The sequence below is a fragment of the Mustelus asterias genome, chromosome 18 (genome assembly GCF_964213995.1).
Source record: "Mustelus asterias chromosome 18, sMusAst1.hap1.1, whole genome shotgun sequence".
Taxonomy (NCBI): domain Eukaryota; kingdom Metazoa; phylum Chordata; class Chondrichthyes; order Carcharhiniformes; family Triakidae; genus Mustelus; species Mustelus asterias.
In genome coordinates, this window is record NC_135818.1 from 28,297,553 (window position 1) to 28,318,378 (window position 20,826).

At 45.6% G+C, this 20,826-nt stretch overlaps 1 protein-coding gene across 2 annotated transcripts in view; it reads left to right on the top strand.

The window, feature by feature from the left end:
- The window catches only part of cdan1 (codanin 1), a 126,852-nt gene that overhangs the window by 90,129 nt on the left and 15,897 nt on the right, over nucleotides 1-20,826 (top strand). For both annotated transcript variants that reach the window (XM_078233634.1, XM_078233635.1), the window contains 3 exons: nucleotides 877-1,026; nucleotides 2,298-2,361; nucleotides 20,095-20,173. In XM_078233634.1, coding sequence (XP_078089760.1) covers nucleotides 877-1,026; nucleotides 2,298-2,361; nucleotides 20,095-20,173 — 293 coding nt within the window. The remainder of the gene's footprint in view (nucleotides 1-876; nucleotides 1,027-2,297; nucleotides 2,362-20,094; nucleotides 20,174-20,826) is intronic.

Sequence of the window (20,826 nt, forward strand, 5' to 3'; positions counted from 1 at the left end):
AAACAGGGAGGTTATGTTGCAGTATAAGGTGCTGGTGAGGCCACACCTGGAGTATTGTGTACAATTTTGGTCTCCTGCACCCCCTCCTGGTCTGCTTACTTGAGAAAGGAAATACTAACATTCGGGGGGGGGGGTCCACGGCTGTAAATGCAGCCACCCCCTGCCCCCCTGCAGGTCAGACTGATCGTGGCCCGGCCGATTGCTGCAGCGGGGCCCCCTCCCTCCATTAGCCCCGCTCCTGCTGGCCCAGCATTGCCCAGGTGGCACTGCCAGTCTGGCATTGCCCAAGGGGCACCCTTTGTCCTCGACCTCCCCAGGGGGCCTCAATGGCCTCCGGTTCCACCGGCAAGGTCATAAAGGCAGGCGAACCCGGACAATTGAGCTAATGACATGTAAAACTGATATAAATAAATTAATCTGCGTTTTGTCCTTTTCCGGCGAGAGGCTGACCATACCGGAAATACAGTCAGAGTTTTAACAACACCAGATTGTGGTTGCCTTATTTTTCCGAGCAAAATGTGCAACGTCACATGTGCACTAGGACATACCAGAAATCCCATTGTAAAATGCCGCCGGTCACGAAAACCAGCACTAATCGCTTTACGACCGCGTTGCACCCAAAAATGGGCGCAATGCAGCCATAAAATACTGCCCTTTGTCTCACTTATAAACCTGGGGGAGACATTGAGCCAAAAGTGGGATAGTCTTGATGAGCTAACGGTTTAAGTAAAGTACTGTTCAAGTCTGTGGAATGGGGCAGGTGACTTTAATAAAACAAATAACATGTCTAGGTTTTATATTCCAGGTGGCTTTTTGTTCTTGTTAACCATGTAACAATGAGGAAAACTCAAATATTACCTGTACTCCCTTTCCTAGGGCAACTCTGGTGTCTGATCTAGTCAAGCGTGGGACAACAATGCTACAAAAAGCAATGAAGGATGAGAAGATCAACCTAACTGAGCTACTTGAAAATGTGATCGTTGATCTCTGTGAAGAAGGCAGGCAGGCTGTGATAAAAGGCAGAGAGTAAGCATCTCTGAAATTTGAGTGTTGGTGCTTGTGTGACAAGTGTCCATCCTGTTTTGAACAAAAAACTGCAACTCTGGCTGACAGAAGACAATAGTGCGAGAAAGTATAAAGTATCAACAACTTGCATTTATGTAGCACTCTTAAAGTGTCGTAAGGCTTTGAACCTCCGGTCTGGTTAGGTAAAAGTGCTGTCATTTGTTGGTGAAGATGAAGATCGGGATGTTCAAGATTTGAGCATTGGAGGCGTGCTCACCTTTCAGGGTTGGTGGAGATTACAGAGATGTGTGTGGTGAGGCAGTGAGGGGATTTGAACACCAGGATAAAAAAAATTTAAATGAGGTATAGCTATTAATAGAAAATACTCGAATATTTCCCACCTTGAAATCGGTACCCTTTGTTTCATTACTTCTCTCCGTGTGGGGATCATTTTTCCATCTTCTCACTGGAAACGCACATTGATTTGTGTAATGGCTGAGAAATGCTGCTTAAAAATCTCAAATTGGTGAGAGTTATGAGGCAAGTGCAGGAGAGTGAGTCTAATTGGATAACTCTTTCAAAGAGCCGAGCAGAGGTACAGTGGGCAGAATGTGCTGTGTTTCTACAAGTGTGTCTATTGGTTATATCACTGGGGCACCCACCTCTGATGCAAACTGAAGCTTAAAGTCCTTTTCCCCCACCTCATGAGGAAATAATTGGAAGGATGTGCAGAGATGGGCAACTACTCACCATATTTAATCAGTTAGTCATATTCTTTAGTTATATAATGTAAACACACTTTGTTTCACCCATAATTAAATATATATTATCATTGGATTGACTGCAGCTATTCATAAATCATAGAATCCCTAGGAGGCCATTCAGCCCATCGAGTCTGCACATCCCACCCAGGCCCTATTCTTGTAACCCCACAAATTTACCCTGCTAATCCCCCGACACTAGGGGCAATTTAGCATAGCAAATCAACCTCACCCACACATCTTCGGACTGTGGGAGGAAACCGGAGCACCCGGAGTTATTGTTAACTTAGAATTGCTGTTGCTGCTATCTTGGATGAACATTTCATGCATTTGATGTTCTTCCATCCTGTGTTTTCACGGAGGCATCCAGAGGTCATGGGTGGCTGTGATCAGAGGCTTTGTCTGAGGGCTTGGGTTTTCTACCATCTTGTCGGTGGCTCTGCTATCCTGCTACCTGATGTTGAAATTCAAATCTGGTATTTTGAAAGTAATATTAGAATATAACATTGCTCTCTTTTTTCACCTTTGCAGATTCTGTAGCAGAAAGGGACCAGAAGCAATTCAAGTTCTGCTTCCAGGAGAGACATCTGCCTCGGTTAAATTTTCAGCTTTTCTATATAGACATAGCGCCCGCTTGCCTTATCCTGCAACCCTGGGGTTGGTGGGTAGGGAGCCTTTCCCATCTCCAACCCTGATCTGCAAATGGATCACTGTTCCTCCAACTCCACGCTTTGCATTACTTCATATCTGACTCATTTCAGTCCAGCTTTCATGCTACCCAAATCAGACACCATGACTCACCAGTGATCTTGGGTGACTAAAACCATAGAAATTCCTAATGTCCCCATAAGTGTGAGGTTGGCTTCTAATGTGAATGGTAACTAAAGTCAGCTAAAGACTGCCAGGGGATGCAGTGAAGCTGCCTTTACCAGCTGATTCTGAAGAACTGGATAAGTACCTGACAAAAAGATTAATGGGACACTGCAATATGATGTGCTACACATGGGGTCTCCCTAAGTATAGCAGTGAACATTGTTCGTACATATTCTCATATTGTGTACGCTTTTCCACTGTTTTCCATAACCCTCAATACTTTTGCTGCCTGCTGTTGTGAGCTGGAACTTCCTCCAACTAAATATTGGCAAGATCATAGCTTTTCTATTGGTTCTTACCAGATACTACATTCCTTGGTCACTTATACCTTTCTCCTGCCCTGGCCACTTGTCTGAACTGGATGGTATCTGCTGGTCTTCAAATACCACATGCACTTCATCATCAAGAATACCCACACCCACTTCTGTTACCTAGCTCACCTAGCAGCTAGTGACGTTCTCATGCACATCATCCCTTTCATTGCATCATAGAATCAGACAGCACACAGAGGCCATTTGGTCCATTGCACCTGTGCTGGCAGTTAATTCCATTCACCTTCTCTTTCCCCATAACCTTCAAGATGTTTCCTTTAAGTATTTATCCAGTTCCCTTTTGAAATTTACTGTTGAATCTACTTCCACCATCCTTTTGTCAATGTATTCCAGAGCCTTTTGAAATTTAATGTTGAATCTGCTTCCTTTTGACACAGAGCGACATGGTGGCACAGTGGTTAGCACTGCTGCCTCACAGCTCCAGAGACCTGGGTTCGATTACCAGCTTGGGTCTGTGCGGAGTTTGCACGTTTTCCCTGTGTCTGTGTGGGTATTTACTAACACTAATACTAAGGGTATTTACTAACACTTCTTTGACCGAGCCAGTTTTGTATCCACCTTGCCAGCTCACCTCTGATCCCATGCAACTTCACCTTCTGCACCAGAGAGGTTGGAGAAACTTGGTTTGTTCTCACTGGAGCGACGGAGGTTGAGGGGAGACCTGATAGAAGTCTACAAGATTATGAAAGGCATGGACAGAGTGAACAGTCAGAAGTTTTTTCCCAGGGTGGAAGAGTCAATTACTAGGGGGCTTAGGTTTAAGGTGCGAGGGGCTAGTTTTAAAAGAGATGTACGAGGCAGATTTTTTACAGAGAGTGGTGGGTGCCTGGAACTCGTTGCTGGGGGAGGTAGTGGAAGCGGATGCGGTAGTGACTTTTATGGGGCGCCTTGACAAGTAGATGAATGAGATGGGAATAGAGGGATATGGTCCCCGGAAGTGTTAGGGGGTTTTAGTTAAGTCCGGCAGCATGGTCGGTGCAGGCTTGGAGGGCCGAAGGGCCTGTTCCTGTGCTGTAATTTTCTTTGTTCTTTGATGTGCAAGTTAGGTGCATTGGCCATGCTAAATTGCCCCTTAGTGTCCTGGGATGTGTAGGTTAGAGGGATTAGCGGGGTAAATGTGCGGGGTTGTGGGGATAGGGCCTAGGTGGGATGGTTGTTGCAGAACCGATGGGCCAAATGGCCTCCTTCTACACTGTAGGGTTTCCATGACAGCGTATTCCAGAGCACAAATGGTTATGTAAAAACAATTCTTACTATTTTTACCAGTTTTCTTAAACTCTCTTCTCTGGTTCTTTGACCCTTTTGCCAGTGAAAGTAGTTTTGACACCAGCTCCTGCGGCTGAGTGGGAAGGTGTCAGGAACAGGAACAGGACATGTGCACTCAGCCCATACTGTGTCTGCTGATGGATGTACAACTGATCCCGATGCCTTTCCGCTTGGCAGAAGAAGCATCATTGCCACACGCAGGGCATCAAATCTCACAAGATTTCATCTTTATTATTAGGGATAACTTGTTGAACTTGGCAATGCAGCACAGATATATAAAATTAAATTAGTAATTGCAGGTTTAAATATGATCATCTGAAGCAAGCTGCAAAGGTTTTTTTGGTGACTCGCCCAGTTGGTAGTTAATTGGGCTCTTAATCTCACAGTTGGAAGTCTTGGGACCTTGGAACCATTGGCAGTTGATTTTTTAAATTTCATGTCGTTTGTGGAAGCATTTGTCGAAAATGAAATATGTCTTTTTGATAACGAGCAAAAAGTCCAATTTAAAAGAAATAATACCATAATGAGCATTTTCATCATAATGACAGAAAAACGAAGAGAATACTTTGGGGAACAGTCAATCCAAATATGTTTATTTTAATTTACTCCCTAATACCAGGTTTCAGTTTGCATCTCAAAACATATTTTATGATATCTGTCTAATTGCAAATGATAAAACCCAAGACTGATTCACTGCGATTGACACTGTATCTGCACATGTGCAAGGAGTGCTCCCATAGAACCATAGAAAAGTTACAGCACAGAAGGAGGCCATTTGGCCCATCTTGTCCATGCCAGCTTGAGGACACCCAGATGCCCTTTCTAAGTCCACCTTTCTGCACCTGGCCCATACCCCTCCAGTTTATAGCACTTAGTGCAGATCCGCATACTTTTAAAGAGAGTTTAGGGTCTCTGCCTCCACCAGGGACTCGGGCAGCGAATTCCAGACACCCTCCACCCTCTGTGTTTAAAAAAGCCTTTCCTCATGCCTCCATCTTCACCTACTACCACTAACCTTGAATCTATGACCCCTGGTTCTAGAATTCTCCATCACTGGAAACAATTTTATCCTGTCCACTCTGTCTCTTCCCCTCATAATTTTGTACACCTCTATCAAGTCACCCCTCCGCCTTCTTTGAAGAAAAATAATCCCAACCTATCCAATATCTCCTCATAGCTACACTTTTCTAGCCCTGGCAACATTCTTGTAAACCTCTGCACACTCTCCAGAGCGATTATGTCCTTCCTATAATATGGTGACCAGAACTGCGCACACTACTTCAGTTGTGGCCTCACCAGTGTTTTATACAATTCCAACATTATATCCTTTTATATTCTATACCTCTGCTAATGAAGAAGAGCATTCCATTTGCCTTCTTTAGAGCCTTGTCTATTTGAACTGCTGTCTTTGTACTTCTACACCAAGATCTCTCATCTACTCCTCTTAGTATATTCCCATTTGTAGTGTATTCCCTATAACGGTTTGACCTCCCTCACACTTCTTTATGTTAAAATTCATTTGCCACTTTACTACCATTCCACCAACCCATCAATATCATTTTGGAAACTACAGCTATCCACTACTCGGCCAATCTTTGCATTGTCTGCATATTTTCCAATTTGCCCCCACTTTCCATTCAAATGATTAATATAAAGCACCGATAGCAAGGGTACCAATACCGAGTCCTATAAAACACCACTTGCCATTTGCAAGGGCATCCATCGACCATTACCCTTTGTTTCCTGTCACTCAGCCAACTTTTGATCCAGTTTCCCACATCTGTGAGGGGTGTGTCGAGCTGCGGTTCCTGAGGGACCATGTTAAGGAGCTGGAACTGCAGCTCGAGGATCTTAGGCTGTTAAGGGAGAATGAGGAGGTGATAGACAAGAGCTATCATCAGGTGGTCACACCAGGGCCACGGGTGGAGGCCAAGTGGGTGACGGCCAGGAAGGTTAAAGCTCGGGTGATTGAGAGCACCCCGGTGGATGTGCCCCTACACAACAAGTACTCCTGCCTGAGTACTGCTGGGGGGGACAGCCCGCCGGGGGGACAGCCCGCCTGGGGGAAGCAGTAGTGGCCGTGTCTCCGGAGTGGAGTCCGGCCCTGTAACTCAGAGGGCTAAGGAAAAGATGAGGAAGGCAGTGTTAATCGGGGACTCGACAGTAAGGGGGTCGGACAGGCGTTTTTGCGGAGGCAGGCGGGAGTCTCGGATGGTGGTCTGCCTCCCTGGGGCCGGGATCCAGGATGTCGCTGGTCGACTCCCAGAAATCCTGAGGGGGGAGGGAGAGGAGCCAGAGGTAGCGGTACATATTGGTACCGCTGATGTGGGAAGGAAGGGGGAAGGGGTCATGAAAAGAGAGTATAGGGAATTAGGGAGACAGCTGAGAAGGAGGAAAGCAAAGATAGTAATCTCAGGATTGCTGCCTGTGCCATGGGAAGGTGAGGGCAGGAATGGAGTGAGGTGGAGGAAGAATGTGTGGCTGAGGGACTGGTGCAGGGGGCAGGGATTCAGGTTCCTGGACCATTGGGACCTCTTTAGGGGCAGGTGTGACCTGTACACAAAAAACGGGTGGCACTTGAATCCCAGGGGGACCAATATCCTGGCGGGAAGGTTGGCTAAGGCTACAGGAGAGAGTTTAAACTAGATAGGTTGGGGGGAGGGGATCGAGACGAGGTGACTGGGAGCAAGGAAGTTAGCTCGCAAACAGAGAAGGGTTATAGACAGTGCAGGAGGGAGGATGGACGGGGGATAGAGAAGGGGAGAGCTCAAACCAAAGGATTGAGATGTGTTTACTTTAATGCCAGGAGTATAGTGAATAAAGGGGATGAGCTCAGAGCGTGGATCGATGCCTGGAAGTGTGATGTGGTGGCCATTACGGAGACTTGGATGTCTCAGGGACAGGACTGGATACTCCAGGTGCCGGGATTCAGATCTTTCAGGAAGGATAGGGAGGGAGGCAAGAGAGGGGGTGGAGTGGCACTGCTTATCAGGGATAGTGTCACAGCTGTAGAGAAGGTGTATGCTGTGGAGGGATTGTCCACAGAGTCTCTGTGGGTGGAAGTTCGGAGTGGGAAGGGGTCGATCACTTTGCTGGGAGTTTTCTATAGGCCCCCCCAATAGCAACAGGGAGGTGGAGGAGCAGATAGGAAAACAGATCCTGGAGAGTTGCAATAATAGCAGAGTTGTTGTGGTGGGAGACTTTAATTTCTCAAACATAGATTGGAATATCCCTAGGGTAAGGGGATTGGATGGGGAGGAGTTTGTTAGGTGTGTTCAGGAGGGTTTCCTGACACAGCATGTGGACAAGCCTACAAGAGGAGAGGCTGTACTTGATCTGATACTGACCAATGAGCCTGGACAGGTGTCAGATCTCTCAGTGGGAGAGCATCTTGGGGATAGCGATCATAACTCTATCTCCTTTATGTTTGCATTGGAAAAAGAAAGGATCAGGCAAGCTAGGAAAGTGTTTATATGGAGTATGGGGAAATATGAAGACGTAAGGCAGCAAATTAGAGGAGTAAATTGGAAGGAGGTATTCTCGGGGAAATGTACTGAAGAGAGGTGGCAGTTTCTCAAGGAATGTCTGTCTAGAGTTCTACAGGACAACGTTCCAAGCAGACAGGTTAAAGGAATCGTGGTGCACGAAAGCTGTGTGGGACCTGGTCGAGAAGAAAAGGAAAGCGTACAAAAGGTTCAGAGAGCTTGGCGAAGATGGGGATCTAGATGAGTATACGGCTTGTGGGAAGGGACTAAAGAAGGAAATTAGGAGAGCCAGAAGGGGTCACGAGAAGGCCTTGGCAGGTAGGATTAAGGAAAACCCTAAGGCGTGCTATAAATATGTGAAGAGTAAAAGGATGAGACGTGAAGGAATAGTGCCTATAAAAGGTGAAGGCGGGAAAATCTGTACGGAACCAGTAGAAATGGCAGAGGTGCTTAATGAGTATTTTGCCTCGGTTTTCACAGAGGAGAAGGACCTGGGTGGATGTACTGCGGGCTTGCGGTAGACTGAAAAGATTGAGTATGTGGACTTTAACAAAGAGGTTGTGCTGGAATGTTTGAATGGCATCAAGATAGATAAGTCGCCGGGTCCGGATGGGATGTCCCCAGGTTACTGTGGGAGGCGAGGGAAGAGATTGCAGAGCCTCTGGCGATGATCTTTGCGTCGTCGATGGAGACGGGAGAGGTGCCGGAGGATTGCGGATGTGGTTCCTATTTTCAAGAAGGGGAATAGGGATAGCCCAGGAAATTACCGACTGGTGAGTCTAACCTCAGTGGTTGGTAAGCTGATGGAGAAGATCCTGAGGAACAAGATTTATGAGCATTTAGAGAGGTTTAGTATGCTCAAGAATACTCAGCATGGCTTTGTCAAAGGCAGATCTTGCCTTACGAGCCTGGTGGAGTTCTTCGAAAATGTGACTAAACACATTGACGAAGGGAAAGCGGTAGATGTGGTTTATATGGATTTTAGCAAGGCGTTCGATAAGGTCCCCCATGCAAGGCTTCTAGAAAAAGTGAGAGGGCATGGGATCCAAGGGGCTGCTGTCCTGTGGATCCAGAACTGGCTTGCCCAAAGGAGACAGAGTGTGTGTATAAATGGGTCTTTTTCTAAATGGAGGTCGGTCACCAGTGGTGTGCCCCAGGGATCTGTTCTGGGACCCTTGCTGTTTGTCATTTTCATAAATGACCTGGATGAGGAAGTGGAGGGGTGGGTTGGTAAGTTTGCCGACGACACAAAGGTTGGTGGGGTTGTGGATAGTCTGGAGGGATGTCAGAAGTTACAGAGGGACATAGATAGGATGCAAGACTGGGTGGAGAAGTGGCAGATGGACTTCAACCCAGATAAATGCGTAGTGGTCCATTTTGGCAGGTCGAATGGGATGAAGGAGTACAATATAAAGGGAAAGGCTCTTAGTACTGTAGAGGATCAGAAGGACCTTGGGGTCCGGGTCCATAGGACTCTAAAATCGGCCCCGCAGGTGGAGGAGGTGGTTAAGAAGGCGTATGGTGTGCTGGCCTTTATCAATCGAGGGATTGAGTTTAGGAGTCCGGGGATAATGATGCAGCTATATAAGACCCTCGTCAGACCCCACTTGGAGTACTGTGCTCAGTTCTGGTCGCCTCATTACAGGAAGGATGTGGAAAAGATTGGAAGGGTGCAGAGGAGATTTACAAGGATGTTGCCTGGATTGAGTGGCATGCCTTATGAGGATAGGCTGTGGGAGCTCGGTCTTTTCTCCTTGGAGAGACGTAGGATGAGAGGAGACCTAATAGAGGTATATAAATGTTGAGAGGCATAGATCGGGTGGACTCTCAGGCTTTTTCCCAGGGTGGAAATGGCTGCTACGAGAGGACACAGGTTTAAGGTGCTGGGGTGTAGGTACAGGGGAGATGTTAGGGGGAAGTTTTTCACACACAGGGTGGTGGGCGAGTGGAATCGGCTGCCATCAGTGGTAGTGGAGGCAAACTCAATAGGGTCTTTTAAGAGACTCCTGGATGAGTACATGGGACTTAATAGGATGGAGGGTTATAGGTAGGCCTAAAAGGTAGGGATATGTTCGGCACAACTTGTGGGGCCGAAGGGTCTGTTTTGTGCTGTAGCTTTTCTATGTTTCTAATATCTTGTATACCATGGGCCTTTATTTTTTTGACCAATCTGTCATGTAGGACCTTGTCACACACCTTGCTAAAATCCATGTACACAACATCCACTGCACTACCTTCATCAATCCTTGTTGTCACTTCCTCAAAGAATTCAATCAAGGTTTTGAAGGAAGACTTTCCTTTAAACAAATCCAGCTGATCATCCCTGACAAGTCCATGCCTTTCTACATGACAGTTAATCCTATCTCTCAGGATTGATTCTACTAATTTGCTGATGTAAAACTGATTGGCCTATAATTGTTTGGCATTTCCTTTAATCCCTTTTTAAACAATGGAACTACATTTGCATTTCTCGAGCCCTCAGTATTTCCCCTGTATCTAGTGAGGATTAGAAAATCATCCTCATAGCATTTGCAATCTCCTTCCTAACTTCCTTTAGCAGCCTCGGAAACAGTCTGTTTACCCCTAGTGACTTATCAATTTTCAAGGATTCCAACTCTGAGTATTTCCTCTCTTTACAGATAGGGTGAATGCACTCAGTCTTTTTGGGGAATCAAGAACTAAAGGGTATAGGTTTAAGTTAAGAGTGGAAAGAATTAATGGAAACCTGAGGAGCAACTTTTCCACACAGAGGGTGGTACATATTTACTTTAGCGATGGAAAGGGATAGGTATATCCCGCGAGGGCAAGTGTTGTAGCTGGGGGAAAGGAAATTATGATGCGATTAGGCGAGATTTAGGATGCATAGGATGGGGAAGAAATCTGCAGGGGATGGGCACAATTGAAATGTGGAGCTTGTTCAAGGAACAGCTACTGCGTGTCCTTGATAAGTATGTACCTGTCAGGCAGGGAGGAAGTGGTCGAGCGAGGGAACCGTGGTTTACTAAAGAAGTTGAATCTCTTGTGAAGATGAAGAAGGAGACTTATGTAAAGATGAGACGTGAAGGCTCAGTTAGGGCGCTTGAGAGTTACAAGTTAGCCAGGAAAGACCTGAAGAGAGAGCTAAGAAGAGCCAGGAGGGGACATGAGAAGTCTTTGGTAGGTAGGATCAAGGAAAACCCTAAAGCTTTCTATCGGTATGTCAGGAATAAAAAAATGACTAGGGTAAGATTAGGGCCAGTCAAGGACAGTAGTGGGAAGTTGTGCGTGGAGTCCGAAGAGATAGGAGAGGCGCTAAATTAATATTTTTCATCAGTATTCGCAAAGGAAAAAGACAATGTTGTCGAAGAGAATACTGAGACACAGGCTATTAGACTAGACGGGATTGAGGTTCATAAGGAGGAGGTGTTAACAATTCTGGAAAGTGTGAAAATAGATAAGTCCCCTGGGCCGGATGGGATTTATCCTAGGATTCTCTGGGAGGCTAGGGAGGAGATTGCAGAGCCTGTGGCTTTGATCTTTATGTCGTCATTGTCTACAGGAATAGTGCCAGAAGACTGGAGGATAGCAAATGTTACCCCCTTGTTCAAGAAGGGGAGTAGAGACAGCCCTGGTAATTATAGACCAGTGAGCCTTACTTCTGTTGTGGGCAAAGTTTTGGAAAGGATTATAAGAGATAGGGTTTATAATCATCTAGAAAGGAATAATTTGATTAGGGATAGTCAGTACGGTTTTGTGAAGGGTAGGTCGTGCCTCACAAACCTTATTGAGTTCTTTGAGAAGGTGACCAAAGAGGTGGATGAGGGTAAAGCAGTTGATGTTGTGTATATGGATGTCAGTAAAGCGTTTGATAAGGTTCCCCACGGTAGGCTATTGCAGAAAATACAGAGGCATGGGATTGAGGGTGATTTAGCAGTTTGGATCAGAAATTGCCTAGCTGTAAGAGGACAGAGGGTGGTGGTTGATGGGACATATTCATCCTGGAGTTCAGTTACTAGTGGTGTACCGCAAGGATCTGTTTTGGGGCCACTGCTGTTTGTCATTTTTATGAATGACCTGGATGAGGGCGTAGAAGGATGGGTTAGTAAATTTGCGGATGACACTAAAGTGTGTGGAGTTGTGGACAGTGCGGAAGGATGTTGCAGGTTACAGAGGGACATAGATAAGCTGCAGAGCTGGGCTGAGAGGTGGCAAATGGAGTTTAATGCGGAAAAGTGTGAGGTGATTCACTTTGGAAGGAGTAAAAAGAATACAGAGTACTGGGCTAATGGTAAGATACTTGGTAGTGTGGATGAGCAGAGAGATCTCGGTGTCCATGTGCATAGATCCCTGAAAGTTGGCACCCAGGTTGATAGGGTTGTTAAGAAGGCGTACAGTGTGTTAGCTTTCATTGGTAGCGGGATTGAGTTTCAGAGCCATGATGTCATGTTGCAGCTGTACAAAACTCTGGTGCGGCCGCACTTGGAGTATTGCGTACAGTTCTGGTCGCCGCATTATAGGAAGGATGTGGAAGCATTGGAAAGGGTGCAGAGGAGATTTACCAGGATGTTGCCTGGTATGGTGGGAAAGTCTTATGAGGAAAGGCTGAGTGACTTGAGGCTGTTTTCGTTAGAGAGAAGAAGGTTAAGAGGTGGCTTAATAGAGACATACAAGATGATCAGAGGATTAGATAGGGTGGACAGTGTGAGACTTTTTCCTCGGATGGTGATGGGTAGCACGAGGGGACATAGCTTTAAATTGAGGGGTGATAGATATAGGACAGATGTCAGAGGTAGGTTCCTTACTCAGTGAGTAGTAAGGGCGTGGAATGCCCTGCCTGCAACAGTAGTGGACTCGTTATCATTAAGGGCATTTAAAGGATCATTGGATAAACATATGGATGATATTGGAATCGTGTAGGTTAGATGGGCTTTAGATTCGTTTCACAGGTCGGCGCAACATCGAGGGCCGAAGGGCCTGTACTGCGCTGTTATGTTCTATATAGAGTCATAGATAGAGTCGTAGAAGTTTACAACATGAAAAAAGGCCCTTCGGCCCAACTTATCCATGCCACCCTTTTTTTTTTAAACCCCTAAACTAATCCCAATTGCCCGCATTTGGCCCATATCCCTCTATAGCCATCGTACCCATGTAACTATCTAAATGCTTTTTAAAAGATAAAATTGTACACGCCTCTACTACTACCTCTGGCAGGTGGTTCCAGACACACACCACCCTCTGCGAAAAAATTGCCACTCTGGACACTTTTGTATCTCTCCCCTCTCACCTTAAACCTATGCCCTCTAGTTTTAGACTCCCCTACCTTTGGGAAAAGATATTGACTATCTATCTTGTCTATGCCCCTCATTATTTTATAGACCTCTATAAGGTCACTCCTCAGCCTCCTACGCTCCAGAGGGAAAATGTAATGTCCCAGTCTATTCAGCCTCTCCTTATAGCTCAATCCATCAAGTCCCGGTAGCATCCTAGTAAATCTTTTTCTGCACTCTTTTTAGTTTAATAATATCCTTTCTATAATAGGGTGACCAGAATTGCACACAGTATTCCAAGTGTGACCTGACCAATGTCTTGTACAACTTCAACAAGACGTCCCAACTCCTGTATTCAATGTTCTGACCAATGAAACCAAGCACGCCGAATGCCTTCCTCGCCATTCTGTCCACCTGTGACTCCACTTTCATGGAGCTATGAACATGTACCCCTAGATCTCTTTGTTCTGTAACTCTCCCCAACGACTTATCATTAACTGAGTAAGTCCTGCCCTGGTTCAATCTACCAAAATGCATTACCTCGCATTTGTCTAAACTCCATCTGCCATTTGTCAGCCCACTGGCCCAATTGATCAAGATCCTGCTGCAATTGGAGATAACCTTCCTCACTGTCCACCATGCCACCAACCATGCGGCACGGTAGCACAGTGGTTAGCACTGCTGTTTCACAGCTCCAAGGACCTGGGTTCGATTCCCGGCTTGGGTCACTGTCTGTGTGGAGTTTGCACATTCTCCTCGTGTCTGCGTGGGTTTCCTCCGGGTGCTCCGGCTTCCTCCCACAGTCCAAAGATATGTGGGTTAGGTTGATTGGCCATGCTAAAATTGCCCCTTAGTTTACTGGGATACGTAGATTAGAGGGATTAGCGGGTAAAATATGTAGGGATATGGGGGTAGGGCCTGGGTGGGATTGTGGTCGGTGCCGACGCGATGGGCCGAATGGCCGCTTTCTGTACTGTAGGGTTTCTATGTTTCTATCTGCAAACTTACTAACCATGCCCCCTACATCCTCAACCATTTGTGGAATGAGCTGCCAGAGGAAGAGGTTGAGGTTGACAGCATTTAAAAGGCATTTGGACAAGTACATGATAGAAAAGGTTTAGAGGGATATGGGCCAAATGGGGTTAGCTTAGATGAGCATTTTGGTTGGCATGGAGCAGTTTGGATGGAAGGGCCTGTTTCAATGCCGTAGATTCTATGATTACCCCTTCCTACACCTTCGTGTTCCTCCTGGGCTACTAAATCTGCATCATTCCTTTCCTTTGTAAACATGGAGACACAATATTCATTTAAAACCCTTCCCACAGCCTCTGCATCTACACACAAGTTCCCTTCTTCTCTGATTGGTACCACTTTTTCCTTAACTAACCTTTTACCATTAATATATTGATAAAACATCTTTGGGTTTTCTTTAGCTTTACATGTTAATCTTTTTTCACGCCCTCTCTTTGATTTCCTTATTTCCTTTTTTACTTTGTCCCTGCACATTCTATATTCATCTAGGCTATCTGCAGTGCTTAGTTCGTTGTGCCTATTGTGCACTTTTTCTGTTTGATCTTCCCCTGTATTCTTCTCAACAACCAGAGGGGTCTAGATTGGATAGTACCACTCTTATTTCTGGAGGGGACATGTCTAAATACCTTTAGAATCTTGCTTTTTAGTGCTTCCCATTGGTTTTTCGATCTATCCCCTAGCTGTGCTGTCCGGTCGACCTCAGCCAAGTTCCTTCCCATTCCTGCAAAATTTGCCTTCTCCCAGTTTAAAACGTTTATTCCTGCTTTATTTCTGGCCTTTTCCATGGTTATGCTAAATCTAACTGAATTGTCATCGCTATCCCCAATATTGTCACCACTATCACTTCACTCGCTTACTTGACCTTCTTCATCCCCCAAGACTAGGTCTAGAATTTAGGGGCAGCATGGTGGCACAGTGGTTCGCACTCCTGCCCCTCAGCGCCAGGGATCCGAGCTCAATTCCAGTCTTGGGTGACTGTCAATATCGAGTTTACATGGGTTTCCTCCAGGTGCTCTGGTTTCCACCCACAGTCTGGAGATGTGTTAGGGGGATTAGCAGGATAAATGCGTGGTCTTAAGAGTCCGAGGCAGAGGGGGTGGGCCTGGGTAAGATGCTTGTTGGAGCGTCAGTGCAGACTCGATGGGCTGAATGGCCTCCTTCTGCACTGTAGGAATTCTATGAATTACATCTCCTCTTGTTGGGTTTGTCACTAATTGGTTGAAAACATTTTCCTGGACACACTGCATGAATTCTTCTCCCACATATTTGAATCCCAGTTGAAATTGAAATAGTTAAAGTCTCCTACTATTATTGGTGTCTTGTTCTTACAGGCAGAAATCTACCTACTTAATTATTCTTCCATCTCCCTTTCACTATTTGGGGGTCTGTAGTAGTGTGACTGCCCCTTTTTTTAATTTCTAAGCTCAACCCATAAAGCCTCGTTTGTTGACCCGTTCAGTATGTTATCCCTTCTCACAACTGGGATTGATTCTTTAACCTTTAGTGCCTCTTCCCCTCCTTTTTTATCTCCCATTCTATCATGTCTGCAGATTGTATAACCAGGGATATTGAGTTGCCAATTTTGCCCCTCCTTCAGGCAAGTTTCCATTATAGCAATGACATCATGCTGCCATGTGTCTACTTGTGCCCTTCTACGTTTTTCATAATACTCCTTGCATTGAAGTACAAACAGTTTTAACCCCATCAATTGCCCTTGTTGAACACTTTTAAAACTTTTCTTCTGTAATTCCACATCTATCACTACATCTTCAATATCTCTCGCTAATGATAGCTCGCTATCACTAGCTCCATTGCCCTGATCTGAATCTGATCAGGGGCGGCACGGTAGCACAGTGGTTAGCACTGCTGCTTCACAGCTCCAGGGACCTGGGTTCGATTCCTGGCTTGGGTCACTGTCTGTGTGGAGTTTGCACATTCTCCTCGTGTCTGCGTGGGTTTCCTCCGGGTGCTCTGGTTTCCTCCCACAGTCCAAAGATGTGCAGGATAGGTTGATTGGCCATGTTAAAATTGCCCCTTAGTGTCCTGGGATGCGTAGATTAGAGGGATTAGCGGGTAAAATACGTAGGGATATGGGGGTAGGGCCTGGGTGGGACTATGGTCGGTGCAGACTCGATGGGCCGAATGGCCTCTTTCTGTACTGTAGGGTTTCTATGATTTCTATGATCTATCTGATCCTATGCCTGGGATACCATCCCCCTGCCACACTAGCAAAAGCCCCCACAAGAACATTGGTCCTTGCTCTGCTTGGGTGTTGCCCATCTGGTTTGTATAGGTCGCACCTTCCTCAGAACCGGTCTCAGTGCCTCAAGAATCTGAATCCCTCCTGGCTACACCATCTCTCCAGCCACGTGTTCATTTGGTCTATCCTCTTTTCCTCCTCTCGCATGTGGAACTGGGAGTAATTCTGAGATTGCTGCATTTGAGGTCCTGCATTTTAAATTATCTCCTAACTTTCTGTACTCAGCTTGCAGGCCCTCATCCTTGACATTTACCTATGTCGTTGGTACTAATGTGTACCAAGACCACTGTTTGTTCACCTTCCCTCCCCAGAATGCCCTGCAACTGCTCCGTGACATCCCGGACCCTAGCACCAGGGAAGCAACATACCATCCTTGATTCACATTTGTGGCCACTGAAGCTCCTGTGCCCCTAACTATTGAAGCTGTTTCTTTCATTCTTTTATCTCCGGCCCTGCTTCCCGAATGTAGCAACACCAAATGAATGCACCCTATCAACTCTTGTCAAACCGCTTAAAATTTTGAACACTTCTATCAAATCTCTTCGGGGAAAGCCACAGTTTAGCACTGCTGCTTCACAGCGCCAGGAACCGGGTTCGATTCCTGACTTGGGTCATTGTCTGTCTGGGTCACTATAGCTCTGCCGTTCATATTCCTCCTGCCCCTCTGAACAACAGAGCCACCCATGATGTTGTGAACTTGGCTGTTGCGGCTTTCCCCTGAGAGGCCATTCCGCCCCCCCCCCCCCCCCCCCCAAACAGTATCCAAAGAGGTATATCCATTTGACAGTGGGATGACCACGGGGGAGGGGGGGACTATTTCCTGAGTCTTTTACTGTTCCTGATGGTCACCCATTCCCTTTCTGCCTGTGAAATTCTCACTGGCATGACCACCTCGCTAAACGTGCTATCCACGACTTGATCAGCATCACGGATGCTCCACATGGAGTCCACCCACAACTCCAGCTCTGAAATTTGGTTAGCTAGAAGTTGCATTTGGAAACACCACCTGCAAACATACATCGTCCCTCGTTTCCCACATTGTGCAGGTGGCGCATTATCCCGATCTAAGGTCTCTTGCTATGACGTCCCTCTTGATTAAGCTAGTCACCCTTAAAGAAAATACATAGTTAGGGACCTTATTTATGCTAATAAAGGAGCTTGTTTCTTAAACACTTCTATTATATTTGTACAGTACTATTCTATACTTTTTTTAAAGCCCCCAACCTTAGTATTCAGCAAATAATTGCTTTAATAGTTTGAAAATACTCACCGGCACTTACTCACCAATCAGTTGCTTTGGTTGGTCCCACGTCATTTTCTGAACTGGCGTTTGTTGACTACTCTTCCTTCGGTTAAGCAGTACGTCTTCTGCAATCCCCTCTGTGGTTATGGTAATCGTGCCAGATTTTCCCAGATGCTACTCAGTGATTCCAACGGCGCTCTTAGAACCATAGAAAATTACAGCTCAGAAACAGGCCTTTTGGCCCTTCTTGTCTGTGCCGAACCATTTTATGCCAAGTCCCACTGACCTGCACTTGGACCATATCCCTCCACACCCCTCTCATCCATGAACCCGACCAAGTTTTTCTTAAATGTTAAAAGTGACCCCGCATTTACCACTTTATCCGGCAGCTCATTCCACACTCCCACCACTCTCTGCGTGAAGAAGCCCCCCCCCCCCCTAATATTCCCTTTAAACTTTTCTCCTTTCACCCTTAACCCATGCCCTCTGGTTTTTTTCTCCCCTAGCCTCAGCGGAAAAAGCCTGCTTGCATTCACTCTATCTATACCCATCAAAATCTTATACACCTCTATCAAATCTCCCCTCAATCTTCTACGCTCCAGGGAATAAAGTCCCAACCTATTCAATCTCTCTCTGTAACTCAGCTTCTCAAGTCCCGGCAACATCCTTGTGAACCTTCTCTGCACTCTTTCAATCTTATTTACATCCTTCCTGTAACTAGGTGACCAAAACTGTACACAATACTCCAAATTCGGCCTCACCAATGCCTTATATAACCTTACCATAACACTCCAACTTTTATACTCGATACTCCGATTTATAAAGGCCAATGTACCAAAGGCACTCTTTACGACCCTATCCACCTGTGACGTCACTTTTAGGGAATTCTGTACCTGTATTCCCAGATCCCTCTGTTCAACTGCACTCTTCAGAGTCCTACCATTTACCCTGTACGTTCTTCTTTGGTTTGTCCTTCCAAAGTGCAATATCTCACACTTGTCTGCGTTAAATTCCATTTGCCATTTTTCAGCCCATTTTTCTAGTTGGTCCAAATCCCTCTGTAATCTTCTATCCACTCTGTCTTGTTTCTTTCTAGTTTATCCTCCAGGCTCTGCTCTGTCTCACTGTTTCTTCCTCCTTTATCGTCCCTGCTTGGCTCTGTCTCTCTGTTTCTTTCATTCTTTATCTCCGGCTCTGCTTCCCGAATGTAGCAACACAAATGAATGCGCCCTATCAACTCTTGTCAAACCGCTTAAAATTTTGAACACTTCTATCAAATCTCTTCGGGGAAAGCCACAGTTTAGCACTGCTGCTTCACAGCGCCAGGACCCGGGTTCGATTCCTGACTTGGGTCACTGTCTGTGTGGAGTTTGCACGTTTTTCCCATGTCTGCGTGGGTTTTCTTCAGGTACTCCAGTTTCCTCCCACATTCTGAAAGACGTGCTGGTTAGGTGCATTGACCCGAACAGGTGCCGGAGTGTGGCGACTAGGAGAATTTCACAGTAACTTCATTGCAGCATCAATGTACATAGAACATAGAATAGAACAGTACAGCACAGAACAGGCCCTTTGGCCCACGATGTTGTGCCGGGTTTTATCTGAAACCAAGATCAAGCTATCCCACTCCCTATCATCCTTGTGTGCTCCATGTGCCTATCCAATAACCGCTTAAATGTTCCTAAAGTGTCTGACTCCACTATCACTACAGGCAGTCCATTCCACACCCCAACCACTCTCCGAGTAAAGAACCTACCTCGGACATCCTTCCTATATCTCCCACCATGAACCCTATAGTTATGCCCCCTTGTAATAGTTCCATCCACCCGAGGAAATAGTCTTTGAACGTTCACTCTTTCTATCCCCTTCATCATTTTATAAACCTCTATTAAGTCTCCCCTCAACCTCCTCCGCTCCAGGGAGAACAGCCCTAGCTCCCTCAACCTTTCCTCATAAGACTTACCCTCCAAACCAGGCAGCATCCTGGTAAATCTCCTTTGCACTCTTCACATCCTCCTTATGTTACTTCATGTTAATTCACAACATAATTCCACATCCTTCTTACTTATGACTAATAAACTTTAACTTTTAAGTAATTGAAGTCTTCGTCTCTTGAATCATTCTGGTAACTATTCTGCATCCTCTCCTAGGCCTCTGCACCCTTCCAGAGATTATGCAGAATTTTCTACTATCCACTTGGAGTCTAACCAGTGATTTATAATTGTTTAGCATAGCTTCCTCTTTTTGTACACTTAATTTCCCAAGTTCTGTTCTACATGAACTCTAACTCATTACAAACTTTCTGTATGTCTTTTTGATATGGTATGTGAGAGATTGCAAGGAAGTACCGCCTACTTGCTGTGACAGGGTTAGACTGCCACTGGTTGGTGGTGCTTTGCCATTTTTGATATCTATTAGGAACTGTTTTCACTGTGCCTTTCCCCTCACCCCACAGTGTCTAAGTCATTATCTTTTCTGCTGTGTTCCTTCTCCCTCTCTTGGTGCTGCCCCTCTCCTATCCTTTTGTAAAGCACATAAGTTGCTTCTCTGCTATTTGGATTAATGGTGATATTTGTAATTACACTTTTTTATAGGTGCTGAGTACAGCTGAAGGCATTGCAAGCCGCCTTGCTACAGAAAAAGCTTGTACGTGGCTTTCGGCCAATATTGCAGGTACAAAGAAGCATAACATTAAAAGAACAGTTTTTTGCGCAGGATCACTGGAAACTCCTTGAATCTGCACCTTGCACCCACAGTGGTCTCGGCTATGCTGAATACAATAACTGCTGCAAGAAATGCTTTCTTCAGCAGTTGAAAATTATATTTATGAATCCTTACGGGGAGGTCGGGAAATTGGGGGCAAGATGATTGCAGATTTAGATGCAAATCGTTGCTTTTGGCATCCCAGCCCCTCAGTGATGAAACTCATAGAAAGGGCAAAAAACTTATTGGAGTAACTAAAGTAAAGTTTATTTATTAGTCACAAGTAGGCTTTGCAATAAAGTTACTGTGAAGCAGCTGTGAGAATTCTTCTATGTGTTCTCTTATCCTTTTGAATGCAAGAATCTTGTCGAACAGTGAAGTTAAAAATTGTCTTTTAGGCAGGCGAGGAGAAAACTAAAATGTGCAAAATAATTAAATCAAACGTAGGTTTAAGGTGTAAACGCTTGTTTACAGCTGAAGGGTCACAGTCTAAAGTAGGAGAGGCGATGGCCTAGTGGTTTTATCACTAGACTATTAATCCAAAAACTCAGCTAATGTTCTGGGGCCACAGGTTCGAATCCCGCCATGGCCGGTAATAGAATTTGAATTTGTTAAAAAATATC